A 22,412-nucleotide genomic window follows, 5' to 3' on the forward strand; every position below is an offset into this window, starting at 1 on the left:
TTTTTATCACGTTAAAGATGCTTTTTTTATTGATGTCAAATACATTTTTTCAACTTATACTAGCTAAAGTTACCTTCCGTTTATGTAAGTTGATTTTCCTTTTTTACATTTATTTTTTAGACATTATAGGTCAAGAATATTTCTTGATGAGTGTTAGTTAAGGTTTTTCTTTTATACCTTTGAGAGGATGAGTTGATAACTACAAGGATTTTTTTTATTAACGTTAACAAGAAGTATTTTTTTTGTATTGTTATAAATATTTTTGACATTATAATTTTTTTATTATTTCTTTTCTAATATTAGTTAGGTTTTAATTAACCACTATCCAATTTTTTTTTGCCAAAGAAAATTAGTATATGTCGTACTTTTCTTGTCCATTGCAATGATTTTCCTTTTAATCCCCAATACTAATGTTATTATTTGTAATTAGTTTGCTAGGATTTTTTTTTTCTACTTTTGGTTAAGAAAACTTTTGACCAACATTAAGATTCTTTTAATTAGCGTTTGTTTTTGAAATTTTTTTAGCAAGCATATATTGAAAAGTCAGTAAAAAAGAATAACCAACAACATTGTAAAAATATATGAATTGAGAAAAAAAAAACTTTGTGAATATAGGTTAAAAAGTCTTAATGAATTTTTATGTAAAAATAACAGTAACTAAGATTAACTAAAAAAATTATTAATATTGATATTTTAGAATCATTAATATTAGGTTATGAATGGGAAGGTGGTAAGTGTAGGGCACAGTGGGGAAGAAAATAAAAGAGTTGAAATTTGAAATGAAAAGAAAAAAAAATAAATAAAAAATGTAAGGTTGTAGTGTAGTTTGTTGGCAGAAGGATAATGATGAGTGGTGGTGGTGGTGGGCCTTGGGAGAGGTCGCTGGCCATTAATTCAGAGGGCTCCAGGGGTTTAGATGCCTTCCTCATTTAAGCCACAACAATTAAAACCTTCCTTCACACTGCTAACACTTCCATCTTATTTACCATTCTCATTCACATCTAACAACAAAATGGTTTTTCATCATTTAACTCCAAACATTTCATCTATATCTTTAATTTCTAAAAATAATCTTGGAAATTATATTTTCCTTTATCAAATTATTATGAAAAAAAAAATTATTTTATCAAATTTTAAAATTTGATAAAAGATTGAATAATGATACTTTGATAACATCTTTTTATAATATTTTAATACTATCTACGTGTCATTTTGTGATTGGTTCATATAATTATTATTATAGTAATTTTGGATCAATCAAATAATAATAATAATAATAATAATAATAATAATAATAAATGATGTTAAAATATTATAAAAAAATGTTGTGAAATATTCACTGTGCTTTCTAAATATATTTTAACTTCTTTTCAATCACTGCATAAATCGCTCAGGTCAGGTATCCAATGTCATATTTAAGTATTCTCAACTTTTATTTATATAAGTGTCTGTTTCTATTAATGGACTTTATGAACTTCACACAGTCAATCCTAATTTGGAAAAGAAAAGGTGAACTTCAATTTCTTTTAATTGTCAGAGAGAAAATTTAGTTCCAGAATATTTAAAAGTGTGTGAGTTTAATTTTCATATTTAGTAGAAATATCAAAGTTTTAAAAAAACTATATCTCATAAATAAACCTATATAGTTAAACTCAAAATGAGTTTTAGGTTTATGTATCATAATTTTTTTGATAAATTTTTTTTATTAAACATGACAAATGAATCGAATAACTAAATAATAAAAATAAATAAATAAATAAAATATTTATTTATATGGTAAATATTCTAAAGTAATATTATGATTTAATAAGGAATCGAAATAAAAGTATTAAAATTTGAAATATAATTAAAATTAGTTATAAAATGAGTTATGATTTCTAATAAATGGCCTGATTAAAATATAAAATGTGACTAACACTGATTATAAAATATAGATTATGATTTTCATTTATAAAAAAATATTACATTAAATATTATATGAGGGTTTTGTTTTTCTTCATCTCTATTGGTAAAGAAAACAAAAATGGAACCTAAAATCTTTTTGAAAGATCAGATATCCGTTATTATTAATATCATTAGTCACTCTTAATAACAAATTTAAGTATTTTTCAATATTTTATTTTTGTTATGAATTAGTGTATAAATTTATTAAGGATTAACATATAATTATGTTATATATATTTTGGATTTACATAGATAAATGAAAAGATATAGTTAGACACAATTATTATATTTGTTAGAAAGTTTCTTTAATTTTAAATCATTAATTTAAGTTTAATGGAAGTAGATAAGATAATATTATATATGTTTTGGTAGTTAAAATGTAGAAGATTGGAAATAGGTTAAATTTCAACTGTCTAACCTTTTTTAGATGCGATATGGTACAATGAGAAGAAGATTTATAGAAAGGGTAATGATATTTTAACAACATTTTTCTGACAATATTTTAAATCATTAGAATATTTTTTTTAAATAATATTTCACTAACTATAATATTTATATAATACAAAAATTATATACATAAACAACCACTAAACTTTTTTGACACTTGTTATTAATGCTTTACAAATCTCTCATATGCACTATATTCTTCAAATATAACATATCATTACTAAAGAAACAAATCACAACACAACTAACAATAAAGTAAGCAATTTTAATTATAATATAATTTAAATTTACTCAAATTAAAGTATTTTTCTTCAAACCAATCAATAATATCACGTAAATCATCAATCAAATATCCACATAAAACATGTGTCCAAAATGATTTATATAACATGACATTTTACTTTAAGAAAGACATGTGTATTTACACAAAGGAGTATAAGATCATTTATATAAACATATCACAAACACAAATATAATTAAATCATATACAATCAATTTAAGGAAAAGAACATATTTGACTCTGTAATAGGATAGAAAAAGAATTTACTTTATTCATAATTTTGGTTAAGTAAAGTTGTGGAATTCTTTGTTACGAACAGGTGGTTAAATCTTTTAAAAAAATGCAAAAAAAAAAAAGAAAGGATTTTTAGAATTAAGAATGTTTTATAAAATGAACTCGATAATAAAAAATCCATTTATAGTTTAACTTTTATTAATAAAAATATTTGATTATCATTTTATTAAATCCTTACAACTTAAATACCCATTTTCTATATAGTTACAAATTATATTTTAGAAAAATAATAATGTTGTTGAATTAAAATTTAAATAATTAATTTTTTTGGTTTAAATAATAAAATACTTATATTTTATTCATATAAATTATTTATCCTTTTGAAATTTTTGAATTAATTCCTACATCTTGTAACGTGGAATACAGAAAAAAAATGGATAAAAACACGATAGTCTTCCTTACGGGGAAAATAATTTTAAAAAAGGTTTGTTAAATTGTTTTTACATTTTTTTCCTCTTGTTTCCTTCATTTTTTTTATTTTGGTTCAGTAAAACATTTCTATTTTCTCTTACCTATTTCATTTATTATTTTATTTATACACTCTTTAGTCTTTCTCTTCTCTGTCAAAGTGTATACTTAACCTTCAAATTGTAGTTTCTAAACGTTGTTTAACTAACATTAATTTCATTTTTCAAAAAGAATCGAGGGAAGTGATGATAAAAGCTACCATGTCTGGATTTACGAATGTATTTTTCTTTTTAATTTATAAGCTAAAATATCCCACCAAATGTAAGGACCTGAAAAATGGGCCAAGAGCAGTTGGGTCTTATGATGATGCATCCAGACCCGTAAAACTAAGAACATCATGACCTTAGAAGTGACATTTCAAAATCTGAGTTCATTAGCCAACTTTCTCTTCTCTCTCTAAAACTCTTATTTTCCCGAACCTTGCTCTGCCTTCTCTCCACTATTCCCTCACATTCAGCCATTGCATGTTGGATTAGGTGGTGCTCAAGTGACCGCGACGCAGTGAGCTTTGCAACCATCCGATTAGATTTTTCTTCTTCAGCGGGGTTTGGTCGGGTCTTTGTTGTGTGAGACACTGTTAGAGCATTCTAGTGGGCTGTACTGCTCAACTTCAAGGTAAAGGGAGCTATAATACTTCTTTAAATTGCTTGCATGAAGTGCATGTATATTGGATTCTGAATTGGTGCACTGTTTGGAGTTGTATTTTGCGTTTTGAGTATGTTATAATGTATGTGTTGATATGTGAAATCCATGAAACTGTGTTGAGCTATTTGGGATTGATTTGGATGGGTTTGTTCGCGTAATTCGTATTCTAACCTTATTTTGAGTATGTTATAATGTATATTTTTGGTTTGAAAAGTGTTAACTTGGTTTGTTTGCTTAATTCGTATTATAACCTTATTTTGAGAAGCCAACATGTTTTAGGTATATATTGTTACACATATTCCAACAATCTATTACCTATAAAACTTTTGATACGAGAAATTTTAAAACTTAAAACTTGGTTATGATATCAATAATTAGTTTTTTTTTAGGAAATCAACTGAGATACCAAGAAGGTCTAGATCAAACTCACACAAAAGACTTTGATATTAATTTATATAAAAAACCTTAAAGCAATTTATTTATGATTTTTTTTTGTTAAAACTCTCAAATGATCCTCATATTTAAATTGAAATCTCAATATTTTTCCTCGTATTTTAAATAGTTTCAATTGGATCTTTATTTTTTAAAATGTGATATAATTTTGTTCTTATGCTAACTCAATGTCACATGTGAGTCCGTGATTACTGAGTTAACATTGTTTATTCTGTATTAACAGAAAATGATAAATTGTATAACATTTTAAAAAATAATCACCCAATTGAGACAATTCAAAATATGATAATCAAATTGAGATCTCAATCACGTGAATCATCCAATGATTTTAACAATTTTCTTTCCTACACATTATTATTTGTTATTTGACCTTTAATATATACTCAACATCACGAAATATATATATATATATATATATATATATATATATATATATATATATAATTCATTTATATCATAATTACTAAAACAAATACTTGTAAAGAATGAAATATAAAAAAGATTCATTTTAAAATAAATTACGTTAAATTTTGTAATCTATAAAAAATATTTTAAATTAATGTTTGAGTTGTTTATATAAATTTATATCTTTCAACGATAACTTAAAATACTATTAAATAGAAAAAAATAGTATCATCATTAAAAAAATTATATTCATTTTATAAACTAAAATTATATTTAAACTAACTAAAACATTACCTAATTAGGAGGGGTAAATCGTGATAGTAGGTGAGAAAAAAATATATTTGAACCTTACAACCACCGAAGAGCCAGTGTGACAGATATGGCCTGTAATTGTAATTGGCATGAGAATCCCTTGCAGATTTTGTAAAACTGATGTTGCAGGTTCTGCTGTGCTCTCTTCTATGGTTCAGCGTTTCAATATTTATGTGAAAAAATTCTGATAGCTGAGAGTTTCTTGGTATTGTCATTGACTAAACAGTAGTAGTAGGCCCAACCTCTCAACTTCTTAAGTATTTCTCAGTGCCTATCAATTATTGGCCACGTGTACCCTTTCACAACCATGTTTTTTCACACTATATAAAATGTCATTTATCTACTATTTCATTCACCACAAATCTTAAAAGTGTTACGGATGAAAGTAAAAGTCAATAAATTACACAGGCACGTGGGAAATTACAAATTATGTATCAGGAAAAAAATTCCTTTTTCTTTAAATTTTGATGTTAAATTATAATTTATTTTTTGTTCTTAATTTTAATATAATTTAATCCCAAATTTTTAAAATTAATAGATATTAGTTTAATTATTTTAAATATTTTTAATTATATAAGTCAATTATTACTCTTACTTGACGGAGAGTATTAACGTGAAAAAGATTTACATTTGAAAAAAAATGGTTAGAATTTCAAATGAATTTTTTTATCTCATTAAATAGATATAAACAAAATTAGCTGAAAGAAACTCACAAACTTGGTATTTCAATGTTTTGGATTGAAAAATATTTTTTCATTTTTTATATATAATATTCATAATTAATTGGTGTTAAAAGTTTATGTATTCCTCTTTACAAGACTCGGTAAAAAGAACTTTATTTAATTTGTTTTAGAAAAATAAATATTATTGTAATTGAAGAGTGACAATTATTCTCATAGAAAAGTTATTCACTAAGAGTGGTCCAAATGCATACCTTACACAGTTGATGTGATATAAAATCAGCAAATGATATATGGACAACCAAAAGGGATGGATGGAGTATGATTAGATGACAGTGGTGAACTATTAAAAAATATTTATTTAATAAATATATAAGTATTATATACATCTATATTTACATTTTTTAAAACAATTCCGAAATATAGTCAAGGATATTTATACGTAAAAGATCAGTCAAAAATCCCTTTTTCAAATAACTAAGATTGTTACATCTCAAATTATATAAAAGTATATAACACGTTTATATAAAAGAGAACAATTAGAGTAGATTATAAATAAAGTTTGTTAATCTCAAATTATATAAAAGTATATAACACGTTTATATAAAAGAGAACAATTAGAGTAGATTATAAATAAAGTTTGTTAAGCGTACAGTCATCTGATAAGGAGTCAGAATTTAAAACTTAAGCATACTAGAGTATCTAAAAAAAAGAAAAAAAAATGACTAATAGAAATCCTAAGGAGATTAAGCAGCAGCATCATCTTCCTCCAAAGCCTGCTCTAAAGGCACCTCATCCATCTCTGCTCACATCCAAGTGAATGATCATTGCAAAAGAAAGCATACCCAAGCAAACACAAACACACAAGTAAGGGTGAGCTAGATATAAAATCATGTTATAACAGTCATAGGCAACATGCAATTAAAGACGAATATACTATACTGTACAAACATAACTTGTTGCACTTAAACTTGACTCATCCGGACTTAGAATGATTGCCGAGCTATGACAGGTTATGCACTCGTGGTGGCTTCTCCTGCTTTGCAAAGCCATTGCCAATGGGTTTCACCCTACCACACTCACGAGGTTAGTCTGTTATCACTCACCTTGGGTCATACTGGAAGCACCCAAGACTAGGACCTCCTGATACTCCTCACCACATGGATCAATCCTCTCTACTTGAGAATCAAAGACCATTGGAGCGTCAAGAAAACCCCCAAGACTGAGCTACCATGCAAATCATTCTAAACACACTGAAAGGGCACCGCCATGTATCCCCTTGAGGATCATGGAATTACGTCCAATACTAATACTTTCCACTTTAACACCAACATATTAATTCATACATAAACCCTTAAAGCAACTGGAACAATTAAGTAAAATAACATACTGGATTAAATAAGAATATAGGCCGAACAGGAAACATCAACACATCATGGGCAAGGACGAACCCCCTGTGAATGGTGGAGACCGAACGATATCTCACTTCCCAAAGGACAGGACCGAACGGTCCATAAATGGTAAGACTGAAGAGTGACCGAACATTATTCAGGACCGCTCACTAAGAGAGACCGAACGCTACCTGAGACCGAACGCTACTTAAGAGACTGAATGCTACCTGAGAGACCGAACGCTACTAAGACTGAGCACTAAGACCGTACGCTACTTAAGAGACCATCCACTAAGACCGAACGCTACCAAGACCACCCACTAAGACCGTACGCTACTTAAGAGACCGAACTCTCCTTAAGAGACCGAACGCTACCTGAGAGACCATCCACTAAGACCGAACGCTACCGAGACCGAGCACTAAGGCCGAACTCTACTTAAGACCGAGCACTAAGACCTAACGCTACCAAGACTGAGCACTAAGGCCGAACTCTACTTAAGACCGAGCCCTAAGATCGAATGCTAACGAGATCGAGCACTAAGGCCGAACGCTAACAAGACCGAGCACTAAGGACGAACTCCACTTAAGACCGAGCACTACGACCGAACGCTAAGACCGAACGCTCAACAGTGCATGGCCGAACGGTTATCAGTTGCGAAACTGCATAATTATGAAAAATTTATGCAGAATTATGAACAACACCTAACACAACCATTACTAACTATTTTTACTAACTTCTAGCACCCTTAATTCTTGTTTTATACTTAATTAAACTCATCTAAATGATTCTGAACATTCCTACTATCATTCTAAAGTGATTAAGATCAAGTTTTGTCTTTTGAACATCAATTTCCACAACTTAAGGACCCAATTTCGATTTTACCACTTCTAACATGTTCTAGTCTAGTTTTATGATCCTAACAGGTCACAAATGACTTGCCTAAGATGTCCCCACAACCCAAATGTGCCCAGAACCCTTACTTCCCAAAATCACTACCTCACTTCTTCTCAAGTGACCCAAAACCCTTACAGAATACCAAATTTTTCATCCATTCACTGTTACAACATGTCTCTCAGCCCAAACGCATCAACATAGACATTATAGAATTTAAATACATCTTAAAACAGTTACTTACATCACAATCCAATTTCACAGTCATTCAACCCAACACATGCAACTAAGTCTTTCCAAATCAAAACACAATATCAACAATACAGTAGTACAAAACTCAACATATAGTTCATGCAACTAATTAAAGAAACCTTCTAGCTCCCCTTACCTTGAAACTTCTTTGCTCAGCTCAAAGACCCACAACTCTAGTACCCCACACGCAAATAATCTAGATAGCACCCTACAACCCGCAATGCGGTGATCAAGAACATCTTTTAGAGCTAGAATGAACGGAGGAAAACGTAAACACTAGTAAAATAAAGGGATTAGAAAGCGCCGTATAGGCTTCGGTTTTACAGAAACCGAAGTGTATAGATCTATATGTCTCGGCTGCCCCGACACCGATGCCTAAAGCCCGCTACTGCCTCGGTTCTAAGCTAAACCGAGGCATAAAACTCTGCTCCATACCTACTCCGCCTGCCCAGATGGGACTGCTCTGCCTGCTAGCTGTTCTGATGTACAACTACTGCTTCGGTTGTACTCAGAACCGAAGCATAAAAGGCATGCAATTCGTATTTCCACACTGACTGAGGTGATGATGCAGCTTTTTTTATTTTTGTCGATTCTTTGCGCCTCGGTTACATTGCTGACCGAGGTAGTAACGTTTGTTTACGCCTCGGGTGTTGGAAGACCGAGGTAGTAACGTTTGTTTACGCCTCGGGTGTTGGAAGACCGAGGTAGTAACGTTTGTTTACGCCTCGGGTGTTGGAAGACCGAGGAAGTAAGCTGTTTAAATCGTCCGCGAAACAGAACCACTATTCTCTCATGTTCATCTTCTTCTCAGCGCGAAACAGAACCACTCTCATGTTCATCTTCTTCACCACCGCCAAGTGCTTTGGTCGTTTCCTCTGCAACGTTTGGAGCGCACCTTTGCTTCCATCTCCGTCGCCGGTTTGCTGCTGCCTCTGGCCCAAGGAGGACCGAGGCATATAAGCCTCTTATTTCCCCAAAAAATTTCCCCAAATTGAACGAAAACCTAGCTCCCTCGCTCTCGCCTCCCTCCCCTCGGTCTTGCCTCCCCTCGCTGTCGCCTCCCTCGCTGTCGCCTCCCCTCGTTGTCGCCTTCATCGTTCTCGCCTCCCCTCGCTCTTGCCTCCCTCGCCCTCGTCTCCGTTGCTCTCTCGCTGGCTCGCTCTCTTGCTCCGTCGCTCTCTCGGTCTCGCTCTCTCGCTCCGTCGCTCTCCGCCGCTTCGGGTACCTGCTTCGGGTTTCAGGCATAAAGTCTACCACTTTTTACTTCGTCTGAATATGCCTAGGTTCAGGAACCGGTGCCTAGCGAAAATAACCGCTGTCATTTCCCCGATCTGTACCAGTGAAAGGAGGGTACACTAGGCACATGCAACTTGCCCTAGGTCCCAAACAGCGGAGAACAGTGAAGAGCTACTTACCCGCTGAAGAATGAAAATCTATTCGGATGGTTGCGAATGTCTCTACGTCGCGGTCACTAAAGCACCACCTAATCCAACATGCAACCACTAAACGTAAGAGAATGGTAGAGAGAAGACAGAGAGAAATAGAGGAACAAGCTTTTTAGAGAGAGAATGAGAAGTTGAGATAATGAACTCAGATTTGAAAAGTTCCTCCTAAAATCATAGTACCCTTCGTGTTATGAGCCTGACTGCTTCAACATAAGACCAAACTGCCATATATTTTCAGGTCTTACAAAGATCGTAAAGGTTATTTATCAATTTTATATATCATTAATAACTTTCGTTAATTTATGATAAAAACTAAAGAAAATCCTCTATTTTTCTCAAATAAACATATAAACGTTAGTTTTATACCAATGAATAATTATATTTCGGATTATAGATAAATACCTAAAATATTCTTTACATACATATCTATATATATACATATCCATATATATACTATATATATATATATATATATATATCGTAGATGAATGATTTGCATGAACCTCAATAAATGTTGTAGGATATTAGAGATGAAATCATTTAATAGGTGATAATAATAAATAAAAAGATCATATTAATAAAGATATTCTGATTTTACTAATAGTCTAATAATTGTAGAATAATCTTTAGACAATGAGAAATTAGAGGAAATATAACAAAGTGTTTTTATTTACATTATTATGCACAACTAAATTTAAATTTACTAACATCATATACTTGATTTTTATACATGCATGATAATATATATATATATATATATAATAATGATAACACACATAACCATGATGTTATTTTTTATTTACATTAGTTTACACTTACATGTTTTTGTTTGTACGTAAAATTGATGATAAAATGTGGTAGGAAGCAAATTTGGTTATAAACAAGATCAAAATATGTTTCTTTAAGGGACATGATGAAGTGATAAATATTAGCTATTGTAGAAACTTTTGTAATTCATAAATGGTGGAGGAAACTTTTTAATACATCGTAATAAGGTAAAATATGTTGTAAATCTTTATTGTTCCTTTTAATATTTCATCATCTAATTTTTTAGTAATGTACGTCAATGTCGTTTTGAAATATGTTATAAGTGAAGGTAAATACTTATATGGTAATGGTTAATCATTGTTTTTAATGACTAATAGTTTGTATTAATATTATGATTACTGAAAATTTTACTTTAGATTTTGAATTATTTTTTTCATTTTGCTTATTTTCTATTTAAATGGTGGTAAAATGCATTTTACAAGTGTCGTCAAACGCAATACCGTCGATGTTACTTTCAAGCTAATAAAATAACTAAATAATTTAAGTTTAAAGATTAAATAAATAGAAATTTTACAAAGCAAATGATCATAATAAATGTTAAAAAAAAAAGTAAAAAAAAAATACATTTTAATTTACAACATTTATGAGATAAATTATAATTGTTCACCAGAAGACCATTTATACAATAAACAAGAATAAGATATATATAAATATAAAATTAAGTTATAAAACAAAAGTAAATATAATCACTTGACACTGGGTACAAATAGTTTCTATCCATGGTCTCTGACATGAAAAACAAAAACTCAATCCATACATATTTTTTATATATTTTAAAAATATAATTGAGATAAAATTACAAAAAATATATAAAATTAAAATTTAATTTTAATTAAATTTAATATAATAAAATATAAATTAATTTTATTTTAAATAAAATAAAATAAAATATAAATTAAATTATTATTTTTATTTTTGTTTATTTTGCAAAAAAACATAGTTTATAAACCAATATTTAAAATAGTTACTATGTATATGCAAGTATTAATTATCGCGATAACTGAGGGTTCGAATATTTTTTGTCATCCTATGTTTAACCAATGGGATAATAGTATATAAATAAATAATACAACAATTTTAACTTTTAAATATTATCCAAATAATATTTAAAAAAGAAAATGAATTTGATATATCATCTGGTATAATATTAATATTAACAACTGTAGTCTACTGAAGAAGTTGCTGCACATTGACAAAAGGAAGATTTGAGTGGTCCATGATGCTTAATATTCTCTTGATGCTGTTAAGATGTTTAAACTTATATCATCATTGTTAAGGTTTTTTTTTTTAATTTCACATAACATATACGAAGCCGATGTAAGGTCTTAATCTTTCAGATGAAACACACATAAAGTTTTTTATTAGTTAGTTCTCATTTTTATTAGATGAAAATAATTTTTTATTGATGGATAATAATTTATAAGTGATTTATATATGTTTTAAGGACAAAAAATAGTGTTTTTATAAGTTTTAGAACCAAGGTAAACTACCAACAAAATCACTACTTTTGAATCTTCAAGAATAAAAATAATCCAAATTTTGTTTCTAAAGGAGCATGTTTTAGGTTTTGTGGTATTAGTCAACTTTCTTTGCCCAGTGATAGATTACTCTATTCTGGTTGTAATTTATAATTAATTAATTTTTAACCTATCTATTACAATTATCTTACATGAACAAATATGCATACCTATATCTTCATTAATAACACTAAAACATATAGAAGTTACAGTAATAAATTAAATTGAAGTTTTACATTGATCAAAATATTCAAGTATGTTAAATTGACACTTTAACATTAAATTGTAAGTGGTGCTTAAAGTTTATTTTTTATAAAATAAATATTAAATGAAAATTAGCATAATTTACCTCATAATAAATATATAATCGACACCAGTGAGAATGAAGAGATGGAATACTTTTTCTTCTTCTGTTCTTATCCAATCAAAATCTAAATTTAATCATTTATGTGCATTCGAATATAATATATAAATATAATATTATTAATTATCAACAAAAATATTTTTGTCCGATAGGACATGAGAAACTTAGCTAGCCACAAATATTTTTCTTAGAACAGGTTCATAATGAATCATTACACACGATACTGCTATACTTTAAATATATTTTTATGAAATTAAATAATTATTTTTATGACACTAAAAGTTTATAAAGTCTAAATTAATTTTTTTATACGATCAAATCATTATTCTTTTTTAAGAAAAACTCACCTTAGCATGTGAGAATATTGTAAGTGACACGATAAGACACGGCAACCATGTCATTAAAAGTGTTCAGTCCTAGCATAACATTGTCTTAAACAGGTAAATATTTTGTTAACTTGGATGATGAGAAATTCATAAAAGTCAAATTCTTTAGAAATTAAAATCAAACTTAACCATCGTAGACAGATAGACACACATTTTATGCTATCGTTATTTATATTTTAATAAATGATATGAAGTCTTGATATTCATGTATAAAAAAAATCTTGATTTCATCTTTTGAAGGTTTATAATAATAATAACGATCCAAAATCAATACTATTGATAATTTTAACAATAAAAAAAGAAGTCAACTTTAAATATCTCTTACCTTGAATATGAAGTTTACATTAAACGTATAAACGAAACCCTATTAAGGGAAATTATAGTTTTAAAACCGTTTCGTATTTGGAGTTTATGGATAAGAAAAACTGTATGAACTTTGAATTTCTCGTTTTAATGATCTCAAACAAGCAATTGTAATCTCTCCCTTTTTTTTAAGGCAAAAACCAAAATTAAAAAATGTATAAAATCTTTCATATAATCAGTTTAACATGTTTTAAGTTTTATTGAATTTATTATTCTTTTCTTTAATAAAATTTGTTAATATTTCTACTCAATTCTATAACCATTTTTTATGATTTTTTTAATAAGAGTATTTTATGTTTTGTTAAATTAAAATAAAATCCACAACCTTACAATTTCTAATCATAAATATATAACAACTCAACTAAAAAAAGTTAATTATTTAATTTTGACTATTTCCCGTTGAAAACATATATTTTGATATTTTTCAAAATTATATTATTTTAATAGGAATGTGTACCTACAACGGGACATCGACCTTTCGAATTTTGATTTTTGTCATAACATGATAATATTTGTTGTTTAAATTTAGAATTTAGGAAGAAAAGTGGATTTATGTAATGTTGATACAAAAAGAAGTATGTTATTTTGAGGAGAGTTTGAAGTGGTTGTCGATTTGATCAACTGGAAAGCTTGGTAAGTGAATTAAATTGAATAAAAGATGGTGTGGTGACGCAGTTTAATAATCCAAGTGAATGTGAGTGAGGTAGAATAGACGTGTGAGTCTTAAAGATATTTGAATAGGTGAGGCTGACATTTAAAAAAGTTGGGTGAAGTTAACATTTCCCTTGCACTTGGGGCACGTTTCAAATCTCAAGACACGCACATTGCACTTCCACTAACGCGACCTTTCAAATTCGTTTTTCAAATTAAACCATCAAGAGTAAATAAATTGATATATATGCTCCCAGAAGGAGAGGCATAGATAGCCATAGCCAGTTAAGGCAAGAGCAGATTTATTCAATAGGTAGGGTTTGGTGCTACATTGGGGAAATTCAAGTACACGTAATTTTAGCCACGACACACTTAAATTATGTGTTACCATTCATGACCCATAATGCGAATCTAATGGGTCTGTGGACCAGAGTGGAAGTTTCCAACCGCGATATTCTGCCTGATACAGGTTTTTCTTTCTCTCTCGTTTGAATTTCTCCTACAGAAACGTAAGAAAATGATGTTGTTGTTATTGTATTAGGACTGAAGTGGATAGTGGGTGGTGGTGGAGGAGAGGATGCAAAGAGGAAGCATGTTGTTTGGAGGAAGAAGAAAATAAAAGGAATTCGTTCTCTGTTTTCTAGGCAAGTTTACCCGTTTTTGTCTGTGAATTTCGTGAAGGCAGTGTAATACGTAGGGATGTTGACAAAGAAGAAGTGATAAATCTAGCAGTGCTATGGATGCCTACTCTAGAAAACTCTACCAGACCTTGGACAAATACTTGCACTACCTAAACTTGGACCACCTTGAACTCCACACATTTAAAACCATGTTGCCACTTTCTTTGTCAAAATAAAACAAAAAGGTTGCTTATAGTTTTTTGGGGTGAGGGAGATGGAGAGGAATCATCTTCGTTCGTGAAGCCGTGCTCTCCCAAACAAAATGGATAAGGACAGAACACATTTTAAATTATTACACACCAGCCGATATTTCGATTTTCAACTTCATACCTACACTCCACTACGCATCTCTAGGTCCACAAAAACACCCTCTCCTGCTTCTTCTGATCACAAACCCATTTAATCATTTCTTCAATATACATATTCTCCAACAAAATTTCATTATAATTTATTAAAATATCACATCTATTAAACGTAAAACTAATTTATAATATACATTTTTGTTTCAAATTGATTTTATTAGATTGAATTAAATTTAAGATATATTTTTTAATATTATTCACATGGTTTAAATCAAATTTACAATATATATTTAATTTATAAAATTATTCTTTGGCTTTTTGTGTTCTTCATCTGTATCTTTCGTTTTTCTGTTATATGCATTTTATTTTAATTTGATTTGTGCTTTGAAGTTCCAATTCTGATAATACAATTCATTGTGAGTTATTCTAAATTATCTATCATGTAGTTTGTTTTTTAATAAATAAAATACATAATTAGCTCTGATCACGAGAAGATTTATAAAAATAGGAATCTTTGTTCATATTCCATCTGGTAACCAGATGATTTACAAATAAGGTTTCCGTCATGGGCCTTTTGTTGCCCAAATTAGGTATCCAGTTAGATGGATCCAAAGTGACGAAGCCCATTTAAGTTATTCGGGCTTACATTTTTCTTGATCTTGGGCTCCTGCTGTTTGGCGCTTTTCTTCTGGTGCAGTTGACCCCCAAAAAATCACACTCACCATTACCCATTATTCTCCTCCGTGCGCTACTGAGAGCTTGAAGCGAGAAACGGAATTTTGCCTTTGAGGGGATTCAGCGACAGTGGGTGTTTGTCATTGTTGCTAATTTGTACTTTGTTTCTTATTATTTGCGAATTTGAAAATTGAAAGTGAAGGTTTCGATGATGTCGTGGAGCAGGTTGCGGCTCGGAATGGAGGGCGACGGCGAGGAGTTGACGGCGCAGGAGACTGCTTTGTATGACCGCCAAATTAGGGTTTGGGGAGCCGATGCTCAAAGAAGGTTCTTTCTTCTTTTAGTTTTCAAATTCTGAATTGTTTCGATTTGTTTTGTTACTTTTTTCTCATAACCTAATTATATTCTGCTATTTTTTTTTCGTTGTATCTAATTTAAAAATTTAAGCAATCACTCTATTCAGCATTTTAACTATAGTTTCTTTTTTGTTGTTCTGGTTTACCTAGATTAAGCAAAGCTCATGTCTTAGTCTATGGAATGAAAGGAACTGTAGCTGAGGTAATTCCACCACTTTATCTTGTTGGTTTCTCAAAATTGACTTTGACACACAACATAAAAATGAGTGAAATAGGATGTTGGATTTGGTTACTGGTTGTTCCTTTTGCACTTTATTTGTATCCTTCTCGCGTTTTTGTCATTTTGTATGGTGTCTGAGTTTACTTTTGTTGGTCAGTTTTGCAAGAATATTGTTCTTGCTGGAGTAGGTAGTCTGACTTTAGTAGATGATCGGGTTGCCACTGAGGAGGCATTTTCCTCAAATTTTCTCATCCCTCCTGTTGAGGATGTGTATGGTGGAAAGACCCTTGCGGAGCTTTGTTGTAATTCTCTTAAAGATTTCAATCCTATGGTTCGTGTTTCAGTTGAGAAAGGTTTTTGTTTCACACCCGTTCCCTTCTTAGTTTGGTTTCTGCTTCTGCATTGTTTTCTTGTGGCTTTTGACATTATGTTTTGTTTGTACTTTTATGTCACTCATCTTGGCTTCAGGGGATTTGTCAAGCTTTGGTGTTGAATTCTTCAGCAAGTTCAATGTTGTCGTCGTCAGTTGTTGCTCACTTTCAGCCAAAGTAATTTGGAATATTTTTTATTTCTGATGCTGTACATTTACTGTACATAAAATTACTTTACACATTTCTCATACTGTAAAGTGTCTTTTAACATTCTTGTTTGCCTCTATTGCTTTTGCTGTAGAAACTGGCTAATGACAAATGCAGAAAGCTATCAAAACGTGTAGCATTTTATGCTGTTGACTGTAGGGATTCGTGTGGTGAAGTTTTTGTTGATTTGCAGGATTATAAATATTCAAAGGTACCATTCACTTTTGTGGAACTAATTTGTCACAATTATATGATTTTATGACTAGATATTATTTCTTTGATTTTGTTGAGTCAATTTCTGTGCTTTTTATATGAAGATGGTTTGTAAAGAATTCAATCTCTACTCTATTTGTGATTTCAATGAATAAAAAGTCGTCATTTTTGGTATTTTTTTTATTGCTATTAGTGGTAGAAGCTGCAAGCGAAGCCTAAGTACAAGATCATAAAAACAGAAAGATTAGTGAACGTGTAAGTTGGTATTCATAGTGATGCCCTTTATTGTGGATTGTATGTCTTACTATTTGATAATTAGACTCATTAAGAATTTTCATAATCATTTTTGTTTTTTTCTCATGCTCATGGTTATTAAACTTGTAGACTTGGGACGGGTTTACGTCTCCAAGAAGATGTATTTTGGTGTTGCAATTGCACCATTTGTGCTGCCAGAAGTCTCTTTGTTATCTGTTCTTGTTAAGGAAGGGAGTTGGATGGAAGAAGCAGATTAGGTTGTTTTTATAGGCTTTTTTTTTGGGTCTGTTGGGGTTTTCTTGTTTTTATTAGTAATATGTTATATCATTATAAGACTATGGGATACTCTAATATTTAAAAAATAATACATAATTATATATTAGAAAACAGGGATAAATCTATGATGACATTTGAATTTTTTTATATATATATATATATATATATATATATATATATATATAGTAATTAAATAAAATATCATATAATAAGCTAAAATAATAAAATTTAATATTTCAGTTACCTTGCAATGTTTACTTTGTAATTTTCATATTGAGTAAATTATTACAAGTTTTCAGTTCAACTTTATGGAGCTTTCGTAAGTTTACATGGACTGTCGAGTTTAACAACCTTGTCTATGTTTTGTGACAAAAAAAAATGTTTTTATAGGTTTTTTTGGGTTTGTTGTGTATTTTTTACTGTTTTTTTATTAGTCATATGTTATATCATTTTAAGACTATGGGATACTCTGATATTGAATAAATAATACATAATCAGAAAACAGGGATAAATATATAATAACATTTGAATTTAACAACCCTGCAATGTTGTTGGGATAAATAAATATATATATATATATAACTAAATAAAATATAATATAATAAGCTAAAATAATAATATTAATATTTCAGTTACCTTGCAATGTTTACCTTGTAATTTTCATATTGAGTAAACTCTTCAGAGTTTTCAGTTCAACTTTATGGAGTTTCATAAGTTTACATAGTATGTTTGAGTTTAACAACCGTGCTTATGTTTTGTTACTAGAAATAAATTGTTTGTGATTCCAAGTAGTAAATTATAAGCATTAGATGATCCTGTGCTTTCTAAAGCTGCATCTATTTTCTTTTTAACGCTCTATTTTTATTTGGCAGAAAAAACAGGATGAAACCATTGAATGCGATCTGAAATATCCTTCTTTTGAGGTATGTCAGTCTTTATTCATTATAGTTGCAATACTACCTTGTATTTCTTCTTATGTGGAGAAATCCTTTAATGTTTCCCAAAATAGTATGTGGTGCAATCCATAAGACCTTCAAAACTTTTTCCTATAGTTTATCATTTGCATAAAGAAATGAAAATAACAGTTGATATATTATGTTTATTTTGATTCGAAGGGTAGTTGATGCAACCGGTAATCATTATAGCAGGCCATACTATTAATTTACATCAGATACCCATGGTATGACTTCAAATGCATACTTTTAAATTCAGTGAACCTAGTATCATAATCTAGAAGTCAGAAAAGAGAAGTACCCTCTTTTCTATCATGTACTTCAGGTCTGTCATGCTTCCCATATGATTTCTTTGCTGGAATTAAAATTTCAGAGTTGTGTTGATTTTGTAAAATAAAATTGAGTCTGTAACAATCTCAAATGGCAGATGTGGGATTAGTGTTATTGTGCTTGTGATTTTGTCTTGGTTGTCTATGTCTTTAATAGTTTACTGGAGTGACCATCCTTTTGTAGTTGAGAGCTATTTTCGTGAGTATGACTATTTTTTTTTCCTACAGGATGCATTGTCAGTACCTTGGAGGTCACTTCACAGGAGAATGTCAAAGCTGTACTTTGCAATGAGAGGTATGGTAAACTGTACTGCTCTGTTTGTAAGTAATACACAAGAAAACAAAGGGATTCTAATCAATTGGAAAGTGAAAACTTTACCGTTGATTGGGTCCTTAGACTGTGTTAACAAAGACGTGGAGTGAAAGCTTGCATCTCGTGTGTGAAGCAAGATTGTTTTCATTCTGAAGTAAACAATTAATACATCTCTATTTTGTTCTCTTCCTTTGAATTTTATGATCAGTCTGGTCTATAGACAAATGTGCAGCAGTCATTAACGTTTTGTTGTCCGATGCAGTAATCGAAAAGTTTGAAGAGGCCGAAGGACGTAGTGCTGGGGAAGTTTCAATTGCAGATCTTTCTGCTGTTCTGAAGCTGAAAAAGGACCTATGCACCGCACAAGTATGCTTCCTGAAATTTGTTATTTTGCTGGTATTACAAAAGTCCTTCATATATCTGATCTTTGTGTTGACAGTCTCTCAACGAATCTCATGTGCCTGACACTCTTTTAGAAAGATTGGTGACAAATGCAAAAGAATTTCCTCCTGTTTGTGCCGTTATAGGGGGCATTCTTGGACAGGTACTGACTACTTTTCATTGCCTTGTAAAAATGTTTGTGATATTGAACTGACGAATTTGACTTTATTGTCTCAGGAGGTTATCAAAGCAATTTCTGGAAAAGGAGACCCCCTCAAGAATTTTTTCTTTTTTGATGTTTTCGATGGGAAGGGCATTATAGAGGACATCTCTGCGAATTGATTAATGGCTGAATTTTCGGTAATCTAAATCAGTGACGCAAGATTTTGCCAAAAACAGCACAGAAAACTAGTAAAGTTGTAAGATCTATAAGAAGAAACTGACCCTTCTTATTAACTACTCATAGTTTCGTAGTTGGTAATTATTTATCTAGACTAATGACAGTTACAGTTAGGATCTTCTAGCTATGAAGACACTAGTCACTCAACTGTATGTAAGCACTTTTGACCGTGGATTGTATTTCATCATCGAATGGCTTTTGAAGTTATGAAGCCTTATTTTCCTAGTTTATGTGTTCTTCAGTGGGTACACCTGGTTATTTGTTTTTCTTTAAATCTTTTTTATTTTTCTTAAATTTAACATTTACTTTATTTTTCATTTTTTTACTTAACTATTTATTAAATTGCATAATAGGTAACACAGCATGATAGATACAGGTTATTATAATTTACATTTTATGTGTAAGCAAAATAATAAAAAATATATTTGATTATTGTTTATAATAATACTTTTTAATGTCATTCAATGATTCTTTTATATGAAGTTTATTTATTTTTGTTATTTATTTGCAATTCTGATACTGGGGTTATTTATTAGCAATAAATTCACACACAAATATCTATGTATGTACATTTTTTCATTTACAAATTTTAAGCATGCATCATGAATTGATTTTTTATTATAGATTATAAATTTAACTAACCTATATGTATTACTGAAATTTATTATAATATAATTTCCCCCGTTAATTTCTGTTGAAGAATACTGTTTTTTATGGCCATTGTTTAGATCTCTATTTAGTTCCAACTTATCAGAAAAGAAAAATATATATATTTGTTCATCCTTCCCACAATCTTAATTATATTTTCAATCCCAGCTTTCTTTTTCTGTTAATCCTCCATGTGTATGATCATAAAAAAAAATTAGTTGTTAATTAGATAACTTTTATTCTGTCAAAAGTAATAATTGCCAAAGTTTTTACACACCCCGTATTCATACTTTTCTTCGTGGTTCGGTAATCTATACTTAATATATAATAGAAGTTTTTTATTTACTATATTTAAATTGTTGTGTAGTGTGTGTGAATAATATACTTTCACCTAAAACAAAAAAAAAAAACTTAGTTATGAATATGCGTTAAATATATAGTCGTTATAAGGTTTTTCACAGCATCTCCAAATTTATAGTTTTCTCCTTCAGTAAAATATATATAAAAAAATAAAATTAGTTAAGCACTATCCAATTGCATTCATTGTTGGTTTTACATTTATTGTCATGCACTCCTAAGTCTTTTCTGTTTCATTCTGTTATCTCGTTTGTCGTGTGGTCTAGAGGTAAGTTTTCATTAAAAAACACAAAACCTCTCAACCACTTTGCTTAGTTCATCTTCTTCATTTCATCTCTTATGTTTTAGATGTAAGTTTTTTTTAAAGGTTTTAAATTTTATATTTCTTAATATATTTGTTTTCATTAAGTTTTTGATGTATTGAATTTTGAAATTCAATTTAAAAAATTAATCGAATTTTAAAATATAATTAAGTAAATTTATCGAATTTCAAAACTCACTGAGATTCTAGAAATTCTTTTAAAGAAGTTGTCGAATTTTAAAATCCTATTAAGATACACATAATATTACAAAATCTAAATAAGAAAATCGTTTTTTTTTCTAAATTTTTTTAACTATTTTATTTTAATTTATTTTTCTATGTTTTTTAATAATTTCTTGAGGTATTATTATTACTATTATTATAAAAAAAGTGGGGTATTAGATGATGATGATGTTATGTTATATCATACATTGACTATGTTACTACTAATCAATATGATGTGATCATAATTTGTATGTCATATTGTCAAAATATTACGATCTTTTCATTATATAGTACATCACCTTCTGATATAAGACAATCTTGATATAATTAATATGATGTGATCATAATTGATTAATATGTATACAATTAGTTCATGGATCTCATTTTGTGCAAGTAAAACTATTATTCTTTTGTTCTATTATAAAATAAGTTTCATTATCTTTACAGGTTCAACAACATCATCCTACTCCTTAATAACATCTTAGTGCTCCTCATGAAGGATTACATAATACTCCAACTTATTTAGGATGATCCCTTTTACGAGCTGACGTCGTAAGTCTCCTTTATGAAAAATTCTTAGGCTGATAAGTAGATACACCTCACATTCTTTCCATATTTATAACAAACAAATTCAAAAAAAATATTAAAATCAATACATATAAAAAATAGAAAATACATAAAGAAAACTATAACAAATAAAAAAAATATAGACGTGCACTTAATGGACTTAGAAATTCGGTTAAGAGCTTCCTCAAAATTTTGAATTCTGCTATAAATTCGCTTCACCTAAATCTAATAAACCGTTAACTAAATTTCAAAATCCGATAAAAATCATAAATTATGAACAATTTCCAACATATGATTGATTTGGGAGTATTATTGTTACTTACACGATTTCTTTCTGCATTTGGATCCTATGCTATGCAGTAAAGCT

The 22,412-nt window shown here is 29.6% G+C and overlaps 1 protein-coding gene across 1 annotated transcript; it reads left to right on the forward strand.

The window, feature by feature from the left end:
• The first annotated feature begins 14,394 nt into the window (after positions 1-14,394).
• Positions 14,395-20,172, forward strand: LOC124836310 (SUMO-activating enzyme subunit 1A-like). Its single transcript, XM_088103293.1, has 12 exons — positions 14,395-14,485; positions 14,558-14,660; positions 15,899-16,000; positions 16,180-16,231; positions 16,407-16,602; positions 16,718-16,797; positions 16,922-17,038; positions 18,444-18,494; positions 19,082-19,148; positions 19,429-19,532; positions 19,606-19,710; positions 19,785-20,172. The coding sequence occupies exons 1-12, from the start codon at positions 14,410-14,412 to the stop codon at positions 19,887-19,889; spliced, it is 1,158 nt and encodes a 385-aa protein (XP_087959419.1). The 5' UTR covers positions 14,395-14,409; the 3' UTR covers positions 19,890-20,172.
• Positions 20,173-22,412: the final 2,240 nt, after the last annotated feature.

This window comes from Vigna umbellata, chromosome 1 (assembly GCF_029865625.1).
Source record: "Vigna umbellata cultivar VRB3 chromosome 1, Vumbellata_1.0, whole genome shotgun sequence".
Taxonomy (NCBI): Eukaryota; Viridiplantae; Streptophyta; class Magnoliopsida; order Fabales; family Fabaceae; genus Vigna; species Vigna umbellata.